Source organism: Capsicum annuum, chromosome 8 (assembly GCF_002878395.1).
Source record: "Capsicum annuum cultivar UCD-10X-F1 chromosome 8, UCD10Xv1.1, whole genome shotgun sequence".
Taxonomy (NCBI): Eukaryota; Viridiplantae; Streptophyta; class Magnoliopsida; order Solanales; family Solanaceae; genus Capsicum; species Capsicum annuum.
The window spans coordinates 20,020,024-20,044,468 of record NC_061118.1 but is presented as its reverse complement, the minus strand read 5'-3'; the positions used below and the strand labels follow the sequence as shown (position 1 = coordinate 20,044,468).

General features: G+C 36.7%; 1 protein-coding gene across 2 annotated transcripts; it reads left to right on the top strand.

The window, feature by feature from the left end:
* The first annotated feature begins 210 nt into the window (after positions 1-210).
* LOC107839003 (mitochondrial carrier protein CoAc1) lies at positions 211-24,195 on the top strand. 2 transcript variants are annotated; one of them, XM_016682329.2, is made up of 7 exons: positions 211-1,052; positions 7,729-7,814; positions 7,891-8,098; positions 8,937-9,069; positions 15,420-15,604; positions 16,235-16,363; positions 23,821-24,195. In XM_016682329.2, the coding sequence occupies exons 1-7, from the start codon at positions 861-863 to the stop codon at positions 23,920-23,922; spliced, it is 1,035 nt and encodes a 344-aa protein (XP_016537815.1). In that variant the 5' UTR covers positions 211-860; the 3' UTR covers positions 23,923-24,195. The 2 variants fall into 2 exon arrangements, with proteins under 2 accessions (XP_016537815.1, XP_016537816.1); XM_016682330.2 differs by lacking the exon at positions 23,821-24,195 and adding an exon at positions 15,933-16,013 and having other exon boundaries at positions 217-1,052.
* Positions 24,196-24,445: the final 250 nt, after the last annotated feature.

Here is a 24,445-nt window from a genome sequence, read left to right as displayed (position 1 = left end):
AGTAAAGAATGTTATTTTTCAAATATATTTTTTATTGAGATCATGGATTTATTTTTGTACTATACTTAAAAAAGTAAAGAATGTTATTTTTCAAATATATTTTTTATTGAGATCATGGATTTATGACATACACTTTCCTGCATCCACACCCTTTAGCCACGTCATTTATTTAATATATATATACAACAATTTTCTTCTTTTGTTTGAGAGAGAAAAAATTGTGCGACTATACCGCCACCTGTAGTGAGAAGTCATGGGGTCTCGTGGACCCAACTCCGGCAACATTTTATATACTACAACATTTACATAAACCTCAGGTCACGAATTTGATCAGTCCCCAAATTCCCTATTCGAATTAAGAAGCAACCTTCCTAGAACTTGGGAGGAAACAAGTCTTGGGGACTAGTCAATTGAATACGTTACCTTCAATAATAACAAAAAAAAATTAAAAAAAAAATTAAAAGATTCTGCCGAAATCCAATTGAACATTTCTCCATTGCTTTTATCAAAAGGAGTATTGATTTTATCGATTGTTCTTAGATTTATTGTTTCTTCGATCGCAGAGATTTGTTTGATGCAATTTCATATGGGCAAGATTGAACTTTGATATTGAAATAAGTGATTCATTTTGGATCCTGTTAGCCTTGTGTCTAATTTTCTTTGCATTTGTCTGTTTCATGATACTTGTAATAATTGGTGAAAAGCAAAATAGGCTTGTGAACATTCCGGTTGTTCTCAGGCCATTGATTTACCCGTTTGAGCAAAAGGTTTTACCTTTCTGTATCCCAAGAGATAGGTGGGACAAGGAGTTTTACAATCTACAAGGTGGATAGTACGTTGTAAGGTTAGTAACTCTGAAGATGAGTTCTTCGACGCGGTTGTCCACAAATGTAGCAGGCTTAGTTGATGGGTCTTCTTCTGCTGCTCATAGAGAGGTTTCAGTTTTTGATGGTTTGCCAATATATGTGAAGGAGCTCATTGCTGGTGGAGCTGCTGGTGCATTTGCCAAAACTACTGTTGCCCCACTGGAGCGTGTCAAAATACTTTTCCAGGTGACCCCCAAAATAAAGAAAGAGGAACAGAGAAACTGTTCTATCTAGTTTCCCATGTTTTAATCTTATCTCTTTATGCCAATTTATCTATGGAAGGTTACAAGAGAGCTAGAGGTAGGTTGAAGAAGTATTGGGGAGAGGTGTTTAGACCGGACATGATGCAACTTTAGCTTACCGAGGGCATTACCTTAGATAGGAGGTTATGGACTAGGATAGAGTTAAGTAGTTGGAAGTTGTCTCGCTTATTCTTTCATTCTAGTAGTTGTAGTATTTTTTAGGTAGTTTCTTGCTATCCCATTTCTATTACTGTTGGATGTTTCTTGTGCGTTGATTGTTGGATGATGAGTCTTTTTTCCTTCCTATGTGGATAAATAAAGCTCAATATGGACCAACCCACTTTCAGAGGCAGAGCCAACCTCTTTGGGGTGTTCGTCCGAACCCTTTTCGACGTAAAAATATATTATTTATGCATGATTAAAATTATTTTTTATGTGGTTATAGTAGGTGTTGAACCCCTTTTGACTTAGTTTTCTTTGAATATTAAACCCCCTTACTTGAAATCCTGGCTCCGCCTTTGTCTACTTTTGCTCATAAGCTCATTATTATGGGGCATATATGTAGATCTTTTTAGGTCTAATTTCACATCCAAAAGAGAGTTTTAGCAGCCACAAAAGAGAGAAAGTGTGCAGATTTTTGCACTAAAATTTTAGCCACAGCTGTCAACTTCAAATTGCGATTCCCACTTCGTTTCTTGTGTGATTGAGCTGATTTTTGGACAGCTTGTTCCTCTCATCTCAATATTTGATTAGGAACTGACGGAGTTGGATTTGGTGGCTTGTAGCTCCTATTTTTCATCCCTGAACATCGGCTATGTTTTTTTTGTTTTTGCTTCTTTTTATTCTCTAGTTTTGATGCTATCTTGTTGTGTTGTTGCTCATTGTTTGGCATTTGTTTTGTGACCAATTTTGGAGAACAATATTGTAACTTTTGGTGATTATAGTGGAGGTTTTGGTCTCGTGGTTTTTTTACTCTTCACATCAAAGGGTTTTCCACGTAAATTTGGTGTTTCGTGTGATTGCCTTTATTCTTATCTTGTCATATTTGTGTGGTTGATATATTTTCTACCTATTATCATTGTTTTGCTTGATTTTCTTGTCTTCTCTTGGTTCAAACTAAAAAGAAAAATTTTAGATTTGGTATTCTTTCGCTGCTATCCTATCGTGCACTTTGATAGTGCCCTGCCTTTTCCAACAAAGTGGTATCAGAGTGTAGGTTGTTGTTGATTGTTGATTTGAATTATGGAGGCAAATATGAGCAACATAGTGTGTTTGAATGGTAGTAATTATCATTCTTGGAAAGGAAAGATGAAAGATCTACTATTTTTCATGAAAATGAATTTGCCTGTTTTTGTGTCTACTAAACCTCAATCCATGACAGATGACGATTGGAAATTTGAGCACCTACAGGTCTGTGGCTATATCAGACAATGGGTTGAAGATAATGTTAGAAACCATATTGTGAATGAGACATATGCCATAAGTTTATGGGACAAGCTCGAGACACTTTATGCTTCGAAGACTGGCAATAACAAGTTGTTCCTACTTAAGCAATTGTTGAATATGAGGTATAAAAAGGGCAGTCCTATTTCCGATCATATAAATAATTTTCAGGGTGTCCTTGACCAGTTGTCTGGAATGCGTGTAAAGTTCAATGAAGAAATTCAGGGACTTTGGTTTCTTAATACTCTGCCAGACTCTTGGGAAACTCTTCGAGTTTTTTTTGACTAATTTTGCTTCTGGTGGTGTTGTAACTATGTAATATGTTAACAGTGGTGTCTTGAATGAAGAGATGAGAAGAAAATCTCAAGCCTCATCTTCTTCATCTTCACACTCTGATGTTTTGGTTACTGAAGCGGGGGAGAAACAAGTCTAGAGGTCCAAATGATAGAGATAAAAGTAGAAGCAAGTCGAAGTTTAAATTCAAGAATGTTACATGTGACTATTGCAACAAAAAAGGGCATATCACCAAATATTGCTACAAGCATAAGAGAGATATGAGACAACAAAAGAAAGAAGGTGATAATGAAAATCGTGTTGCTGTTGTTGCTAATGATGATCTTCTTGTTGCTTGTGGTAAGAATGCCATTAATCTTGTTCGTGATGAGTCTAACTGGTTTGTGGATTCTAGTGCTACTGCTCATGTTTCGCCAAAGAAGGAATTATTTTCTTCGTATACTCCAGGTAATTTTTAGATGTTGAAAATGGGCAATAATGATGAAGTTAAAGTACTTTACATTGACATTGTTTGTTTGGAAAGTAACAATGTTCCAAACTAGTTCTTAACAATGTCAAGCATGCTCCAGATATTCTCTTGAATCTGATTTTTGGAGGAAATGATGAGGGTTATGTTAACACCTTTGGTGTTGGCCATAGGAAGCTTACTGAAGGTTTGATGATTGTGGCTCGAGGTGACCAATTGTCGAACTTGTATGTATTTTAGGGCTCCACTTCTAGAGGCTCAGTGAACTTGGTGGAGAATGATACTTCATCAGAGTTATGGCATAGAAGGTTGAGTCATATGAGTAAGAAGGGGATTGATAGTTTGGCTAAGAAAAAATTGCTTTCTAGAGTGAAACAAGCAAAGTTGAAGAAGTGTGTTCATTGCTTAGCCAGTAAACAGGAAAGAGTTTCTTTTCAGAGTCGTCTTCCTTCAAGAAAGCTTGATTTGCTGGAGTTGGTACATTTTGATTTGTGTGGTCCTTTTAAAGTAAGGTCTCATGGTGGTGCACTTTACTTTGTGACTTTTATTGATAATCATTCTCGCAAACTCTGGGTATTTTGTTTGAAGTCCAAGGATCAAGTACTTGATGTGTTCAAAGATTTTCATGCCTTGGTTGAGAGACAGACATGAAAGAAATTGAAATGCATCCTCTCAGATAGTGGTGGTATGTATATAGGTCCTTTTAATAGATATTGCAGAGAGCAGAGTATTCGACATCAGAAAATTCCTCCAAAGACTCCTCAGTTAAATGGTTTAGCAGAGAGGAGGAACAGAACTCTAGTTAAGAAGGTTAGATGTATGCTTTCAGATGCTAAGCTTTCAGATTCCTTTTGGGCAGAAACACTTAATAAGACTGCTTATGTTATCTATTTATCTTCTACTGTTGTTTTGGATGGTGATGTCCCTGACAGAGTTTGGTCTGGTAAGCATGTTTTTTATAATTATCTTAGTCTTTGGGTGTAAAGCCTTTGTGCATGTTCCTAAGAATGAAAGGTCAAAGTTGGATGTTAAAACTAGGCAGTATATCTTCATTGGTTATGGTCAAGATAAATTTGGCTATCATTTTTATGATCCAGTTGAGAAGAAACTTGTTACAAGCCGCGATGTTGTGTTCTTTGAAGACCAAACAATTAAAGATTTTGACAATGCTGAGAAGGTTGATTCTCAGAGTAGTTAGAGCCTAGTTGATGTTGATCCAGTTCCTTTGATTACTGCTCTTGAAGAAAATCTTCATGATGATGAAAATCAAGTTGATAATGAAGATGATGACCATATTCAGAATGACCAGCATGATGTTGTTGATGCTTCAGTGCAAGTTGATATGGTTGATCAATAACTAGTTGTTGATGCTCCAGAGAGTTCTCTCAGACGATCTATTAGAGAGAGAATACCTTCATCTCGTTATTCTTCTAGTGAGTATGTACTCTTGGCTGACGAGGGAGAACTTAAGAGCCTTGATGAAGCCATGGAAAGTGAAGAAAAAGAAAAGTGGTTTGATGCTATGAAAGATGAGATTAAATTTTTGCATGATAATCATACCTTTGATTTGGTTAAGCTACCTAAAGACAGAAAAACTTTGAAAAACAGGTGGGTTTTTTGGGTGAAACATGAAGATGGTAACCCAGTTCCACGGTACAAAGCTAGATTGGTTGTGAAGGGATTTAACAAGAAAAAGGGACCTGACTTTGATGAGATATTCTCTCAAGTTGTGAAGATGTCATCCATTCGTGTGGTTCTAGGCTTAACTATAAGTCTAGATTTAGAGGTTGAACAAATGGATGTTAAAACTGCTTTTCTCCATAATAACTTACATGAAGAAATTTATATGGAGCAACCTGAAGGTTTTGAAGGAAAAGAGAATTATGTTTGCAAATCAAAGAAGAGCTTGTATGGTTTGAAACAAGCTCCCAGGCAGTGGTACAGGAAGTTTGGTTCCTTTATGAGTCAGTAAGGCTTCAAGAAGACGACTTCAGACCATTGTGTTTTTGTGCAAAAATTCTCTGATGGTGACTTTATTATTGTGTTGCTTTATGTTGATGACATACTTGTTGTTGTTCATAATGCTTGCTGGATTCAAAAGTTGAAGCAAGAGTTGAGTAAGTCTTTTTCTATGAAAGACTTAGAACCAACAGGCAGATTCTTGGCATGCGGATTGTCCGTGACAGAAAAGGCCAAGAAGTTGTGGTTATCACAAGAGAAGTACATCTAGAAAGTACTTCGAAGGTTCAACATGGATAAGGCTAAGGTTGTCAGTACTTCTTTAGCTATGCACTTCAAATTGTGCACGAAGCAGTATCCTTTTAGTGATGATGAGAAGAAAGATATGAAGAAAGTTCCTTATGCTTCAGCTATTAGTAGTTTGATGTATGCAATGGTTTGTACAAGACCAGATATTGCTCGTGCTGTTGGTATTGTTAGACGTTTTCTTTCTAATCCAGGAAGAGAACATTGGAATGCTGTGAAGTGGATTATGAGATATCTTTGTGGCACTTCTAGTCTGAGTTTATGTTTTGGTACAGAGAAGCCTATTTTTTGTGGTTATACGGATTCAGACATGGCCAGTGATGTTGATACACACAAGTCTACTTCAGGGTATTTGGTTACTTTTGCAGGGGAAGTTGTGTCTTGGCAATCTAGATTGCAAAAATGTGTTGCTTTATCTACTACAGAAGCCGAGCTTATTGTTGTTGTTGAAGCTTGTAAAAAATTGCTTTAGATGAAGAGATTCTTGGGGAACTTGGTTGTGCTCAAGAGAGATGTTTTTTACTGCGACAGTCAAAGTGCTATACATCTTGGCAAAAATTCTACATTTCATGATCGGTCTAAACACATTGATGTCTAGACACATTGATGTGAGATATCATTAGATTCGAGGTGTGTTGGATTCTAAGTCGTTTGAACTTGAGAAGATTCATATGGATGATAATGGTTTCGACATGATGACTAAAGTTTTGCCAAGAGGAAAGTTTGAAGATTGTTGCATGATCGCCGGATGGCGGTTTCGTCCACATAGTCGAGAGGGAGAGAATTGTTAGGTTATGGATTTTTTTTCCTTCCTATGTGGATAAATAAAATCCAATATGGATCAACTCACTTTTGTCCATAGGCCCATTACTATGGGGCATATATATAGATCTTTTTACGTCTCATTTCACATCCAAAAGAGAGTTTTAGCAGCCACAAAAGAGAGAGAAAGTGTGCAGATTTTTGCACTAAAATTTTAGCCACAGCTGTCAACTTCAAATTCTGATTCTCGCTTCGTTTCATGTTCGATTGAGCTGATTTTTGGACAACTTGTTCATCTCATCTCAATCTTTAATTAGGAACTGACGGAGTTAGTTTGGTGACCTGTAGCTCCTATTTTTTTTTTTCCCTGAACAGCAGCTATGTTTCTTGTGGTTTTGCTCCTTTTTATTCTCTAGTTTTTGTGCTATTTTGTTGTGTTGTTGCTCATTGTTTGACACTTGTTTTGTGGCCAATTTTGGAGAATAATATTGTAACTCTTGGTGATTATAGTGGAGGTTTTGGTCCCGTGATTTTTTTACTCTTCACATCGAAGGATTTTCCACGTAAATTTGGTGTTTCGTGTGATTGCCTTTGTTCTTATCTTGTCGTATTTGTATGGTTGATATATTTGCTGCCTATTATCATTGTTTTGCTTGGGTTTGCTTGTCTCCTCTTGGTTCAAATTAAGAAGGAAAAGTTTAGTCTTGGGTATTTTTCCACTGCTACCCTGTCGTGCACTTTGATAGTGCCCTGCCTTTCCCAACATTGATAAGTATGCTTTGTCAGACTTTCTTTAGCGCTTTTGTCTTGGCTTCTTCATTTCCGTTAGTTTCTTGGTCTTTTTTCTAACTGTTTTATACTGCTTTTACTTGTGCTGAGGGTCTATTGGAAACAACTTCTCTACCTCCTAAGATGGTGGTAGGGTCTGCGTGCACAATACCCTCTTCACACCCCACTTGTGCTATTACACTGGGTATATTGTTGTACTTCTATGCCAATTTATACTGGTCTAGACAAACTGAATGATTTTTGTTTAGTTGTATATTATGCTTAGGCATTTCTTTTGATCTTCTCTAGACTATATACATTTATTTCTGAGAGAAATTAGTTTGCTTGGAGTATTAATCTATTGGATGAATGAAGAGCAGTTGCGCCACTCTAGTTCCAGGACTGTTCTGAGGAAAGTTTTTATTTGCAGTTTCTCTAAGTCATTAGTTGACTTCTTGTGTTTCCACTTAAATGCATCTGCCAGATGCTGATTGTGTATTTTTTTTCCTTTATATTCTTCACATGGCTACTTAATCTAGTAATTTGATGCCTTTGATTCAGTTTTAGTTCATTGTGGCATTCCTAACTTCCTTCTGCTCTCTCTTCTCCTTAATTGTTATAGACAAGAACCGAAGGATATCATTCCATCGGAGTTTATCAATCTCTAAAGAAGCTTTTGAAGCATGAAGGCATTATTGGATTTTACAAGTAAGTTAAGATTTTACTGTTCAAAAGCTACAGTTGTTGTGGAAGTAGTTGTTATTCATGACGCTGCGTATTGCAGAGGAAATGGAGCAAGTGTTCTCAGAATTGTCCCATATGCTGCACTTCATTACATGACCTATGAGCGGTATCGAGGATGGATATTGAATAATTACTCTGCCTTAGGAACAGGACCTGTTGTAGATCTTTTGGCTGGCTCAGCATCTGGAGGAACTGCAGTTTTATGTACATATCCCCTTGATTTAGCTCGGACCAAACTGGCTTATCAGGTGCTTAATTTGTTAAAATATATTTATTTTCTTTCTTTTCTCTTTACATGTCTGCTTGCATTTGGCAGTTTCATTATTTTGCAATAGCTAGTTTTTTGCTTATTTTGTGCTTTGCCTGTGGAATTTTTCCATTAACATGCCTGGTAAACTTGGATGTTGATCTGATTAGCAGCACTCACCAATTGCCTTGCTTTAGTAGGATGAATAGACGTATCTGATTTTTGACGTCATCAAAATGGCAATATACCTTAAAGTTACCAGTTTCAAAAAAAATTGGCAATATATGTTGTTATTTTATTTGATGTGTAAACCATCATAGGTGAGCTGCCATACTTTATTAAACACTCATGTAACTTGTATATGAAGGAGGAATGGTCCGTCCCTCTCTCTTTCTCTCTCTCTCTCTCAAATTACTTAACAACGGAGGATTTCTTTCCTGGTTAATTTGACCTGTCAGATCCTTTGTGGAACTCCATCCTGCTGCATTGATCAATAAAAATTGCATCCGTGTATCAGTTTTCTGCTTGAGCTTGTCTTTTAGATAAAGCACTTCGGATGTTAACATTTTGACTGATTCATGAATTAGGTTAAAAAGAATCTACACTGCTTGTGTGCTCCAACTCGGCCACTCTGTTTTTATCTTGTATGTGCTCCTAAAATATTACTTTTGCACTAAAGATCTTTGCAAATGGTTCTATATTTACCCTCAGTCTCATGTAGGTTCACTGGATCAAAAAATATAAATTTTACCCTTCGAGTGTTGGAATCTAATTTCACGGTATTAAACAGTTTGGATGGCTATCAACAATGTTCATATTCTTCCTTTATCTTTCTTTAGGTCAAGGACCTGAGAGGAAACTTGGGAAATGGCAGTAGACCAACCCATGTTCATCCTCAATATAATGGCACTAAAAATGTTCTAGAGGCTGTCTACAAGGAAGGAGGACTCCGTGCACTTTATAGAGGTGTAGGTAAGTATTTATTCGTTCACATTGAATAATGAACTTTTACTCCTCAATTGACTCATCTTCAATTTTTTTTCAATCACGACTCATCTGCAATTGATTGGGTCATAAAACTTTAAAAACGTGAATTAACTAACTTTATGAAGCATATTGTGCTATGTTGTAGACATATCAAAAGTGATTATCATGGCAGATAACCAACCATAGGCACCAAATCTTAGATTGCATATTCAAGTTGAAATTGAGTTTGATACCAGCAGTGGTCATTCTTTTGTCTTGTTAATTTTTTTTTCTTTCATTATTTTATTTTCGGGAACTCATGAAACCATTTGTTTCATTATGAACTAAAGTTGTTGCATTGATGGCATCAACTCATGGAACCATACTTGGTACTTCTGTAATTCCAGAGAAGACCAACCAGACTCTACCTCCTAATTTCCTTTTTAATATGTGGTGATACAAGCAGTGGTCATTCTTTTGTCTTGTTAATTTTTTTTCTTTCATTATTTTATTTTCGGGAACTCATGAAGCCATTCATTTCTTTATGAACTAAAGTTGTTGCATTGATGGCATCAACTCATGGAACTATACTTGGTACTTCTGTAATTCCAGAGAAGACCAATCAGACTCTACCTCCTAATTTCCTTTTTAATATGTGGTTTTTTCCTTTCCAGAATGCAAAATTAACAGAATATTTGAATGTTTTTGCTATAAATGAAAATTTTGAAATATCATAATATCGAAGAGGTGGCAGTCATATTTTCATAAGCTCTTGAATGACGAGGGGGACAGAGGCATTGTTTTAGGGGAGTTGGAGCACACCGAGGAATCTCGCGATTCAGCTTTTGTTGGCGTTTTAGGGTGGATGAGGTATGTGAGGCTATTCGCAAGATGCGAAGGGGCAGGGCGACGGGGCCCGATGTGATTCTGATGGACTTTTGGAAGTTCACGAGCAGGGCAGGGTTGAGGTGGCTCACCAATTTAACAACATTTTCAAGTTAGCTAAGATGCCCGAGGTGTGGAGATGGAGCACGATGATTCGTTTATATAAGAACAAAGGTGACATTCAGAGTTGCAACCACTACCGTGGTATTAAGTTGTTGAGTCACACGATGAAGATTTGGGAAAGGGTGGTGGAGCGGAGGTTGAGGAAGGTAGTGTTTATTTTGGAGAATCAATTTGGATTTATGCCTGGTCGCTCGACAACGGAGGAGATTCACCTTGTGCGGAGGCTGGTAGAGCAGCATCGAGAGAGGAAGAGGGATCTTCACATGGTGTTTATCGACTTGGAGAAGGCGTATGACAAAATTCCTAGAGAGGTTCTTTGGAAATGCTTGGAGGCAAAGGGGGTACCAATGGCGTACATACGATTAATTAAGGACATGTATGAGGGGGCGAAAACCCGAGTAAGGACGGTGGGAGGAGATTCCAAGCATTTCTCGATCTTGACAGGGTTGCACCAGGGATCGACTCTTAGTCCGTTTTTATTCGTCTTGGTGATGGATGTGTTGACGCGGAGTATTCAGGGAGAGGTGCCTTGGTGTATGCTTTTTGTGGATGATGTATTATTGATTGATGAGTCGTGTCGAGGTGTTAATGATAAGTTGGAGGTTTGGAGACAAACCCTGGAATCTAAAGGGTTTAGATTGAGTAGGACCAAAACAGAGTACTTGGAGTGCAAGTTTAGTAACTCTAGGCGAGAAGAAGAGGAGGTAGTGAAGCTGGATTCGTAGGTGGTTTGTAAGAGGGATAGTTTAAGGTATCTTGGGTCTATGATTCAGGGGGATGTAGAGATTGATGTGGATGTCTCTCACCGTATTGGGGCAGGTTGGATGAAATGGAGGCTTGCTTCGGGGATTTTATGCAATAAAAAGGTGCCTCTCAAGCTCAAAGAAAAATTCTATAAAGCTGCGATCCGGCTGGCTATGTTGTAGGAGGCGGAGTGTTGGCCTGTTAAGAACTCTCACGTCCAAAAGTTGAAGGTGGCGGAAATGAGGATGTTGCGTTGGATGTGTGGATTCACGAGGGCTGACCAGGTTAGGAATGCGATTATTCGGGAGAAGATGGGAGTGGCGTCGGTGGAAGATAATATGCGGGAAGTGAGGTTGAGATGGTTTGTTCATGTGATGAGAAGGGGCACGGATGCCCCTGTTCGTAAGTGTGAGAGGTTGGCCTTGGATGGTTTCAAGCAGGGGAGGGGTAGACCGAAGAAGTACTGGAGAGAAGTAATTAGACGTGACATGGAGCAGTTACAGCTCTCTGAGGACATGACCCTTGATAGGAAAGTATGGAGGAAAAGCATTAGGGTAGAGGGCTAAGGTGGGTGGTCGAGTCGTAGTTTGTAGTTAGGAGGGTTTGGTGTAGCTTGGTTGGTAGGTTTAGGGGTGGGGGGGTGTCCATTGTCTGTTTGTGTACGTTATTGTTGTGTCATTTTGTTCCTGTTGCATGCTTTTGACGTTTTTGTACTTCGTCCTTTTGTCTTGAGCAGGGGGTCTATCGGAAACAGCCTCTCTACTTCCTCGGAGGTAGTGGTATGGACTGCGTACATTTTACCCTCTCCAGACCCCACTAGGTGGGAATATACTGGGTTTGTTGTTGTATAATCTCAAAATCCCTTGAAATTACATCCTTAATAAAAAAGGATGAGGAGGCTTTCATACTAAATTTAGACAATTAATTTTGGGGTTTTATGTTGTTTCAGGTACTTTGTATTTTTTTAGCTTTCCTGCAATGTTGGAAATCTATGAAACTTTTGAATTGTGTTTTCATGTTACTTGTTTAATCCTTCTATGCCATATTTTATTCTGATTGAATATAAACTGCTATTTATTATAGCTTGAAACAGGTGGACTCGAAAGCAGAAAAGATTATATTTTGACAAATTTGAGATTTTACTTTAATCCACCTAGATAGGAGAATCCCTTACTACCCGTTCAACATAACATGCGGAAGTCTTTATTAAATAGAAATAACCAACCTTTATTACAACTGTTTTATTATAAATATTAAGTGTGGAAATGTAAACTACCCCTAGGAACTAGTCTAAACAAGTACAGGAGTTTCTAAATCAAGAACGATAAGACTGGACAAAACTTTCACCATGAATGAGAGGAGTAGAAGCTGTTGAAGGATCGCTACCTGCAGTAATTATGAAACTAACACTGATTCCTAGAAAAGACTAGACCTCAAGAAGGGTATAACAAGAGTAGTATCAGTACAAACAACACATAATGGTAGGTATCATTCCCGACCAGGGTTAGATCACGTAAACATAATATAGAAATCATAAAAAGAAAACATGACAACTTATATAACAATTTAATCCATAACACCTTCATCCGCTTATGCTATCTTTATCCATTGTTTTAACTAAGAGTATTTCCATTCTAATTCTCGTTAATCATTCATCATCTTCACATCAAGTGTCATCCATCCTAACTCTCACTTGTTTGATTCAAATAGTTATTAATCATGGTAAATGATTAATAATCATCACCTTATAACAAATACAACTATGAACACACATATGATAAATGCCCCAAGTTTATGACAGTTAGCTTTTTCAAGTAACTCTACAAGTTCAGTCTAGTACAAGTCAGGTGACAAGTAATCAAGTCAAACTATGACCAAATCAACAACCCCGACTCTAACAATATCCAAGTCAACAAGCCATGACTCTAAACATATCCAAGTCAGCAAAGCATAACTCTAACAATATCCAAGTCAGCAAACCATGACATTAACCATATCCAAGTGAACAAACCATGACTCTAACCATATCCAAGTCAACAGACCATGACTGTAACAACAAGAATCCCAAAAATATGACAAGTAATTGGACCACACAAGAATCCCAGATATACCAAGCAACATCGTAATCCAATTCACTCAAGGAACCCACAACAACAACCACAATATAACTTGGTCCACTCATGGAACCAATATAAACAACAATAATAACAATAATTATATACCCGGTCCACTCAAGGAATTGGCACACTCATCCGTACCTTGTACATACATGCTAAGGATCTTATGGTTGTCCACTAGTCATGACCTGCAAAGGACGAGCACTTATCCATATATTGTATCAGGGTGGCACTCGAGTCAACCAATGAATCATATCAACCAATCCCGTGAAGATGTCTAAATACCGGTACATCTTACAATAATAACCAATGTCACAACAATCACAACCACAATGAGAATAAGCAATCATACTTGTACAGTCAACAAGCCTTTAATATAACCTCATTATATGTGATTAACATTTAGGATATCATTTAACAATTACATTCCTTAAGTATTCATTGCAATAATAGACAACCACCCAATACTTGATCAACTCGAGTTACTCAATTCATGTAAACAATAATCATACATTAATACACTAAATCACAAGTAGATATGAATAATTGGTTTTATCTATTATAGAATATTTGAAGACCAATCCTGGGCTTATTCAATTAAGCATTATCAAGCCATATTCATTAAATTCAAATAGCCATTTTAGGAGCACACGGTCAACCAGGAGTCTAAAATCTAGCAATTCATTTATTTATTTAATCCCCCTTTATTCATATCGAAATCGGGGATTCCACTATTATTTAGCAACCCTTACATTTTACTAGGTTCAAGACCATACTTCATTAACCAATCATTCAACTCTATTCAACCTACAATCTAGCTTTAGTTATGCACTTTTTTACCTTTACCACCTAACTCTTAGCCTAACTTGACCTTAGTCTCTTAAGTTAAGTCACCGCCTCCTTATACCATAATGAGTCCTCGTTACTAACCTTAAGGAAGATTATCCCATATTCTAACCGTACATAATACCAAGTTCACCCTTTTATGGTAATTAGGCTAAATAACTAGATTATGAGCTCACACCATCTCATTGTCATCTATATTCACATAATTCACATTACAATCCACCATAGAGTCATACAAACACAAAGCATTCATCAGAATTCATACATTAATATATCAACACACGATTAGGCTCTTATTGCATTAAAATCATATTTTATCCATCCAAACTCCATGTCCGCAAGCCTAAGCATGATTTCTCCTGTCAATCTACATTATGGATACGATCACTAACCACAGTCTACTACTCATAAACCATAACCTACCTGGGTGCCAACTATGTCAAGGATGATCTTCCTTCTTCTTCACATTTTTGAAAGTTATATCATCTAATATAACAATTACAAGAGTAATTAATAAACTGCTCTTCAAACAAAAACCTTGGAATTCAAACTCACTAATTTTATCCTCATTTACGGTCTACAACAGTACCCAAGAGTCAATTAGTCATCAAAATATTTCCTTTAAGCTCAACCCAACTCCAGTAGTAGACTTTTTAAGCTAAAGGTTCCACCTTTATTGAATTCAATGTCCCCAACTATCAATTTTCATGCTTTATATACACTAATTCATGCTAGGGATTGTAAATTAACAATTTAGAAGTGATTATAGGTGATATTAATTCAACCCATTGGTTTTCCCTAAAATATCTTGAACTTAGGATTCAAATCCCCAAGAATTTCACCATCAAAGGTTGTTCTAATGATTCTAGGATGTTAAAGGATTGAAAAATGAAGAAGATGATGGAAGAAACTTGCCTCAACGAAGAATTTCCACCCATACCATGGGAAAATTGCCCCTCCAAGACTTAGGAATGAAATTTTGGGGTTTGGGGGCTGAAACTTGTCAAAAATAGGTTATAAACTGTTGTAGTGTCGCTATAGCGACCTGACCCACTATAGCGCCCTTAGCTTTTTCAGCATAGCTAGTCTTCAGTAAAACGGTCATAATGTTTTACTCAGGAAGTGGATTGATGGAAGGTCGGTTGCGTTGGAAAGAAGAATCAGAAATCTTTAATTTGCTGGGTATTAGGACCCCTAACTCCTTATATTTCAGGAGTGCTCGTTTGAAGTTGATCCTAGTTTAAACTTAGCTTGAAACTAAATCGGCAATGATACTTTCAACTTAACTTTGTGCTAGGGGTATTGTATGACCTTAGAACGTATCAAATGCACTCTCATACTAAAGAATTGATCCCAACACATATGACGAATGAGATTCGTATACCTTTACCGCAGATATTTTCAGTGACGACGGAACCAGTCGTTACACTAAAAGTGTAAATTTAGTTGTTCTTTTTTAAAAAGGTTTAGATTAATGCCTCTAATTTCTAAAATCTGCGGTGCCTCCCTAACTTATACAATTTTTGAGTTGATGTCCATGGTTGTACATGCGCTGCCTAGGTCTTTGCGTAAATGGTTTATGGTTTTAATTCTTTATGAATATCAATGATGCACAAATGACTCAATTTATATTTGGAGCAGGGCCCACACTTATTGGCATTCTTCCTTATGCTGGATTGAAGTTTTACGTTTATGAGGAGTTAAAGAGGCATGTTCCTGAAGAGCACCAATCCTCCATTTTGATGCGTCTCTCGTGTGGAGCTATAGCTGGTTTATTGGGTCAGACACTTACATATCCATTGGACGTGGTTCGGAGACAGATGCAGGTATCACCCATTATTCTCTCAGACATGGCATAATTCAATGTAACCTCCACACAATGTGTTGATTGAATGAGTGCCCGTATTAGACCAGTGTTGGTGCAGATTAGTTCTGGTCTGTCACACCTCTCTATGCCCTTAAAGGTTTCTTGTATTTGGAGTTTATGTCCATTCTATATCTTGAATGGAGTAATTAGTTCTGTGCATCATCTGTGCTTCTGGAACTCCTTCAGTCTCTGAGTGAATAACTTGTGTTCGTTTGTACTAAACCCTCTGTGGAAGCGTTACTAAATATACTCCCTTCCTTTCATTTGAACCTGTTTGATTGCTACAGAAAGAAGGAACAGCTTTTGGGACTTGTGGTCTTATAATGTCTTGACATTTTTGTGAGTTGCTGTAATATCATCTCATTAAGGTAAAATAGGAAAGTTCAAAGTTCAATTATTTCCTAATATACAAAGGTGTCACTCTTTTTGGATCAGACTAAAACAGGAAATGTGTCACATACATTGGAACAGAGTAAGTAAATATTGTGCACTAGACTGCCACGGATAAATGTAGTCAAGTATGTCACGCATTGTGAGCATGTGACTTATACCTATGAATTAATGAACTATGAAAATATCTTTTATTCAGGTAGAGCATCTGCAACCTTCATTGCAAGAGAGAGCCAGATATAGGAGCACATTTGATGGGCTTTCTTCAATTGTTCGTAATCATGGTTGGAGACAATTGTTTGCGGGGCTCAGTGTTAATTATATGAAGGTAAAAGTTTCAGTTTAATAGTACCCTTTTTCACTACAGCTTCAATTTTTAACTTGTTCTTTAAACAATTTCTAGTTGGCCTAATTTTGGATGCTATATAGGTTGCCCATAATACACAATTTGGCAGACTTCTTTTCGGAGTTGGGTTAAACTTTAGTGAAAATACTTTTTGTAACTTGAATGTTGATTAACATGCAGAAATGAAAAAACATAAATGTGAATGACCAACAAAGCAAAAGCAATAATCCTGTGCTTAAGGCACCAATTTTGTCCAACTACAGTTGTGATAAGTACTTGTTATTGAAAGGATCATAGAGTTTAATAATAGAAGTGACATTTCTAATAGGAAAGAATTGACAAATTTGTATATTTGTCGCTTATGTTTTGCTTACTATTTTTAGCTTTATTATCTTTGTTGATTGAATTAGGATACAATGCGAATTACTCCCTCCGTCCATCTTTACTTGTCCAGTATACTAAAAATAGCAGCCAACTTTACTTGTCCAGTTTGAAAAATCAAGAGATAATTTATCATTTTGCCCTTTTTACCCTAGTTATTAAATACTATTCATTTTCCAACATTTAAATGACTTCTAATTAATAGGGGTGTTATAGTAAAATTATCCTTTTATTTAATTTTTGCTTAAGAGGTGTGCCAAGTCAAACATAGACAAGTAAAGATAGACGACGGAGTACCTTCCTATTTGTAGGAAAAATCATAAAGGTGTTCCCTTTCATGTCACATCTGTGGGGTTTCGAAACTAAATAAACTTCTGAATGAATGTGTAAAATCCCTAATTACTGTTAAGAATAGATCTTGGGCCTAACTCAACCTCAAAAGCTAGCTCACGGGGAGAGGATTGCTTAAGTCCATATAAGGAGACCAATTACCCATCCCTTTTTTCGATGTGGGATACTGAACACTCCCCCGCACGCCCAGGCCTCGTTAACTGGAGCATGGATAACATAATATGGGGGCCTAACATCGGTGAACAAAGATTTGGGATGGGATGGGCCTGACTCTGATACCATGTCAAGAATGGATCTTGGGTCTAACTCAACCTCAAAAGCTAGCTCATGAGGGGAGGATTGCTCAAGTACATATAAGGAGACCAATTACCCATCCCTTTTTCGATGTGGGGTTCTTAACACTCCCCCGAACGCCCAGGCCTTGTTAACTTGAGCGTGGACAATATAATATAGGGGCCACCATCGGTGAATAAAGATTTGGGATAGGCCTGACTCTGATACCACTTGTTGGGTTAGAAATCGAAAGAGCGTCATGCGGAAGCTTAAAATTGCAAACCATGGAGATGATAATTTAGATGACAAAGAAAAACATACAACTAAAAGGCATATTATTGATATGATTTGGCCGAACGGCCTACATATTAAAAATAAAATTCTAAAATCTAAAACCTATTGAGAGAAATCTCCCCTAAACAAAGACTCTTTAAAGATTACATTATGGATGATATTGTGTTTTGGTATGAGAAGAGGGGTCTTTTATATATAGAGTTCCAAAACCTTTCCTCTCCAAGAAAGAGGTTAGCCAAATATGAAATTTTTTTATATTTTCTTTTACTAAAAGTCAAAGTAATTATGGTATTACTTTTATTTTCCTTCTAAGAAAAATAAAACTTAAATTTGGTAATAAAATCAGGGCAAAAAACTAACAAATCTCCCTTTTTTTTGGCTTGATTTTCTTTACTTGATCCGCCTTCTTCATGTCGTATGCACACATAATCTTTATTACTGCCGCTTGTCATGGTTAAAAATAAAGTTTAAAATATTATGGGTTAAAAATTGGTTTAAAAAATATCTTATTTTTACTTTAAAAATCCAGCAGCAGGAATGTAGAAAATATGTTCTAAACTCCTCCTTCACATGCAACTAGACAAAAATTTTCATTATCATCAAATTGGTTGCAAATTGGTTTGAACCGCCTTGAACTTGTCTTCAACCTCGTTTTACGTTTTACCAAATCACTGGATCTTTGAACCGTAGGCTCTGATACCATGTCAAGAATGGATCTTGGGCCTAACTCAACCTCAAAAGCTAGCTCATGAAAGAGGATTGCCCAAGTCCATATAAGCAAACCACCAGTCCATTCCCCAACCAATGTGGAGCTTTTTACCTACTTTAACATCCCTCTCATGCCCAAGCCCAACTGGTACTGGCGTATGAACCGGGAGCACTGACGCATGTAAGGAATGGATCTTGGGCCTAATTCAATCTCAAAAGCTAGCTCATGAGGGAAGGATTGTCCAAATCCATATAAGGAGAACAATTACCCATCCTTTTTCCGATGTGGGATACTTAACATTCCCCGCACGCGTAGGCCTCGTTATCTGAAGCGTGGACAATATAATATGGGGGTCCAACATCGGTGAACAAAGATTTGGGATGGGTCTGGCTCTGATACCATGTAAAGAATGGATCTTGAGCTTAACTCAACCTCAAAAGCTAGCTCATGAGGGGAAGATTAGATTGCTCAAGTCCATATAAAGAGACTAATTACCATCCCCTTTCCGATGTGTGTTACTTAATATTTCCCCGTACGTCCAAGCCTCATTAACTGGAGCATGGACAATATAATATGGGGGTCCAACATCGATGAACAAAGATTTGGGGTGGACAATATAATATGGGGGTCCAACATCGGTGAATAAAGATTTGGGATGGGTCTGGCTCTGATACCATCTAAAGAATGGATCTTGGGTCTAACTCAACCTCAAAAGCTAGCTCATGAGAGGAAAATTGCTCAAGTCCATATAAAGAGACTAATTACCATCCTCTTTCCAATGTGTGATACTTAACATTTCCCCGTACGCCCAAGCCTCGTTAACTGGAGCGTGGACAATGGGGGCCCAACATCGGTGAACAAAGATTTAGGATGGGCCGGCTCTGATACCATGTCAAGAATGGATCTTGGGCCTAACCCAACCTCAAAAGCTAGCTCATGAGGGGAGGATTGCTCAAGTCCATATAAAGAGATCAATTACCCATCTCTTTTCCGATGTGGGATACTTAATAGTTATCTAATTGTGATATTATTTTGTTACAGTCATACAATATACTATATAGACTATCTGATAATAATCGGGTTACGTTAATGAACAAGAAAATAATGCGGAAGCGAAATACTAAGATTAAAGGCAAGAAATTAAAGATAAGGTAAAATTGGAGAATAAAATTTCCAATTTCGAGGTTAAGTGCTAAGAACCCTAATAGATCTTAGTATTCAAAATTAACGGATTAAGACTAATTATGATACTAATAGAGTCAATTCAAGAACTTAGATCAAAAGTGATCTAGACCTCTATTTCAAAGAAACTAAAGACAACAATTAGTATAAGACTAATTACCTTCTTTAATTAACTTTAATAGAAACCAAAGATATCAAATTAAGAATTAGTCTTACCTCCTAAAGAATCGTTTTTATAGGGTTGCAAGATAAATCCCAAATAGCCACACACAAAGGTGTAAATAAGAGAAACTCTCAATTAATAGTAATATTGTCTGATTGAAAATAACAAAATCCATCCCTATATATAAGGAAAAAAACTTATCCCAAATAGCATGGGATTGGGATCTATCTTTATCAAATCTAACTAGGACTAGGAAAAAGCTATCCCAAATAGCATGGGATTAGGATCTACTATTATGGAAATAATAAAAAAATCCTACTACGACTAGTAAAGCATATAAAAATAATACCAAAAATTCTCCCCTTAGAAAATAAGGAAAAGTTTTCAAATTTACTCACAACCCATATGGGCTCAATCTTCTTTCTTTTGGGTTTGGACTTGAATCATGAAATATGTGTAGCACTTTGCCCATTCTTCTCCATAATTCTTGGACTCGTTCTTGGGCTCTTCTTCCATCATAAGCATCTTCTTGATTTCATTAAAGCCCATCAATCTTAATGCAAGTGGACCAGCCTGGATGCTATCATTCCCCTCTTGTTGAAAACAATTCGTCCTCGAATTTGAATCTCGCATAATCAAGACGACATACAATAGTAAACAACATCCATTACTTGAAAACAACAATGGTAGGAACAAAACAAGATAGTGACTATGTGTCCACTTAACCCAATTAATCCTTGCATGTATAAAATCACCTTTCTAAAGCATGTGGACATCGTCATCCCAATAGAAAATTCCCTTATTTGTGTGAGTACAACAAAATTATGTATGGATAACGTCGGAGATGATATGTGCTTCTTCAATTTAACTCTATCAGTGAAGTACTCTAATGGGCTTGCCAAAGACGACATAACATCTATAAAATATGCATCAAATTGAACACTTTTATGATATAACCAAGCATCCTCAATTACACTTCTCAGATATTTTCCCACATGCCTATTCACATCAACGTAAGAATTAAGAGTGTAGTTCATCACCTCAAAAAAGACCTTAGGTGTTCTAGCAATCCCAAGAATGTGAATAAACCAATCACACATACCGTATTTGGTCTTATATGGCAAAACAACAACACCTCGTTTCTTTTGCATGAGCATTAGATTCACAACTGCATTTTGATCTTTTTGTCACGAGTCTTATCTTGGAAAGATCCAAAACAATTCTCTTTACCTTTATACTTTTCATCAACATGCACTTGCTCAATGGGATATTTAGTTTGGACTACCTTAGGAATAAGTTTATTCAATGATGATTTTTTAATGCAAATATTTCCATGAGTACCTATAAGAGAATCAAAGCAACTAAAAGAAGAAGTAGGAAGGTTAGAGTTAGAATAAGAAATAACCTCACTCAAACTCCCTTGGTTCCCTTTCTCTACCTCATTATTATCCCTCTCTTTATTACTGTCATGATCATCTCTCCTTTCTTGTTTGACCTCACTTGACATTTCGCTCTCTTCACACAACACAACCTTTCTTCTTTCTTCTCTTGGAATATCAACATGCACCCCATTACCCCTGTCATTCTTTTTTCTCTCAAAATTTTTCATTACTTCTTGCACATGTTTGTGATCTTCATAAACTTGGGATGGAGTTAAAGGTATAAGTTTATATTTTCTTTTGTTTAGTTTAAGAGAAACTCTATTCTTCCCCATATCATAAATTGCATTCCTATCAAACTGCCAGGGATGCCCAAGCTTGATATGACAATCTTGCATTGGAATTACATCACAAAGAACATTATCAGAGTACCTTCCAATGGAGAAAGAAATCATGCATTGCTTAGTCACCTAAAGTTCACTGAAATCATTGTGTTTGATGCATGTAAGTTTCAATTTCTCCACCACGTATGAACTTATCACATTAGATCACTTTCAAAATCAATAATCATAGAGCAAATATTATCTTTTATCCTACACCTTGTATGAAAAACACTTCTCCTTAAATCAGTTATTTTCACCGGATTAGGTGGGTTTTGGGTGACCTCTAATGCATCGAGTCGAGGAGAAATCCTTCTAAGTGCCTCGGTTATGTCGTTGTTTTGAGTCCCTGCATCAGTATCTTTTTGAGACATCTCCAAAAGTTAAAGAAAACAAAAACTCTCAATTTGCCTTTTTTTTTTTAATCTCACTCCTCTTGCCTTTTCCGACTCAAATTACAACCTTTGGCTGATTTCTTTAGGATTTATATATTAATCTTACTAGTAACAATCCCTTTAGAAGTAAGATGTAGAGATTTTAAATAAAAAAAGTTACCAACTCCCAGACGGATTGGTTTGGTGAGACAAGAAAAAAGATCAATTAAAAAATATCTAAATTTTCCCTCTTCTCGGTTTTCCTCCTTGATGTTGGAAAACAAGAAACACAATCAATTTGGAATTTCTTGATCTAAAGCAACCTTTTTTTTTTTTACAACGAAACTCCCAAAAATTATGAAGAACGGAACCTTGATAGAAGCGCTCTGATACCACTTGATAATAATCGGGTTACGTTAATGAACAAGAAAATAATGCGGAAGCGAAATACTAAGATTAAAGGCAAAAAGTTAAATATAGGCAAAATTGGAGAATAAAATCCCCAATTTCGAAGTTAAGTGCTAAGAACCCTAATTGATCTTAGTATTCAAAATTAGCGGATTAAGACTAATTATGATACTAATAGAGTCAATTCAAGAACTTAGATCAAAAGTGATCTAGACCCCTATATCAAAGAAACTAAAGACAACAATTAGTATAAAGACTAATCACCTTCTTTAATTAACTTTAATAGAAACCAAAGATATCAAATTAAGAATTAATCTTAAGAATCGTTCTTATAGGGTTGCAAGATAAATCCCAAGTAGTCACACACTAAGGTGTAAATAAGAGAAACTCTCAATTAATAATAATATTGTCTGATTGAAAATAACAAAATCCATCCCTATATATAGGAAAAAAAAATCTATCCCAAATAGCATGAGATTGGGATATACATAACCTTATCAAATCTAACTAGGACTAGGAAAAAGCTATCCCAAATAGCATGAGATTAGGATCTACTATTATGGAAATAATAAAAAAATCCTACTAGGACTAGGAAAGCATATAAAAATAATACCAAAAATTCTCCCCTAAGAAAATAAGGAAAAGTTTTCAAATTTAATCACAACCCTTGTGGGCTCAATCTTCTTCCTTTTGGGCTTGGACTTGAATCATGAAATATGTGTAGCACTTTGCCCATTCTTCTCCATAATTCTTGAACTCGTTCTTGGGCTCTTCTTCCATCATAAGCATCTTCTTGATTTCATTGAAGCCCGTCAATCTTAATGCAAGTGGACCAGCCTGGATGCTATCACTATCCCCAACATTTGAAAAACTAAGTCAGTCATATATACTTTATCTCAAAGAGTATAGAAACATCAAGATATGGCGTTTGGGTTGTGTTAAATAACAAGTCTATTTTGACAAAATTATCCTATCTGCATGACCTAAAGCTTAATTTAACTATTCCTTGTTAGTTTGCCACTCTTCAAAAAATAGAGACTATCTTGGTCCCTCCCATTTTCCTGAATAGCCAGTTATCATCACCCTTTGATTTCGCAATTTCTGTATTGTGATTTACTTCTTTAACCTGCTGAGTGAAAGCGGAGCTGTAATGGGGTGAAAAGAGAGATGGATATTTTAATGACCACTGAATTATTGAACATCAATGTCCGTTTTTTGATAACAAACATCAATGTCCTTTTACACCACAAAAAGTATGTTGAGGAGAAGGTTTTTTCTACCTCAAGTATGTTTCTGGAGAGAATCACCACTTCTGCACTTCCTAACTAGGACCCAAACTTCTAGCATGTTTAAAGTTGGATTTGTACTTGTCGCATCTATAGGTAGCAAAAGAGGAATCATCTTAGCATTTGACAGAATATAGGGCAAATTATCATTCCCAGATGGATGAGGTCTACAGTCTACTGTTAGTTAGAGATGTACCGTACTTTATGTTGCTAGATTTCTTGAGTAGTTCATCAAAACTGCCTTTCATTTTGTTGACAGATTGTTCCCTCGGTGGCAATTGGTTTCACAGCATATGACACAATGAAGACGTATCTTCATGTTCCTCCCCGGCAGAAATCAAAATCCGTATCAGCTGGATAAATACACCCCAAAACTGTGACAGCAACTCACACAATTCTATATAATAACTTTGATGATCTTGATTACCAAGGGAAAAGAATACGTATTCAAGGCGTGCAAGAAGTTCTTGCCATGCGTGAGGCCTGGAGAGGGGTCAGACCACATTGGGTATATTTTACACAACCCTACAAATAATTTACTTAAAACACATCACTTTACTAATTCTCTCTTCCTAGTGCAATGTGCTTTCTGATGTAAAAGTATCATATTCCCATTATACATGACATTGTTACATATTGTGCTGCTTCTTACTTGGTTGTCTATGCTCCCTCCCCATCATGTTGCATCACAATCCCCGATGATATCCTACAGAACAACCCAGTCGTGGCACTATCTAGCATTTTGTGTATTCAGCTTTTCTACTATATTGACTCACCTGTACAAAAGTATCATTTTCTCACTTTTTGAAGATAAAGGTTCAAAAATGGGTGTGGGCTGTGAAGGAAAATTTTTCTTGGAAGATAAGTGGTTTTTTTTTTTTTTT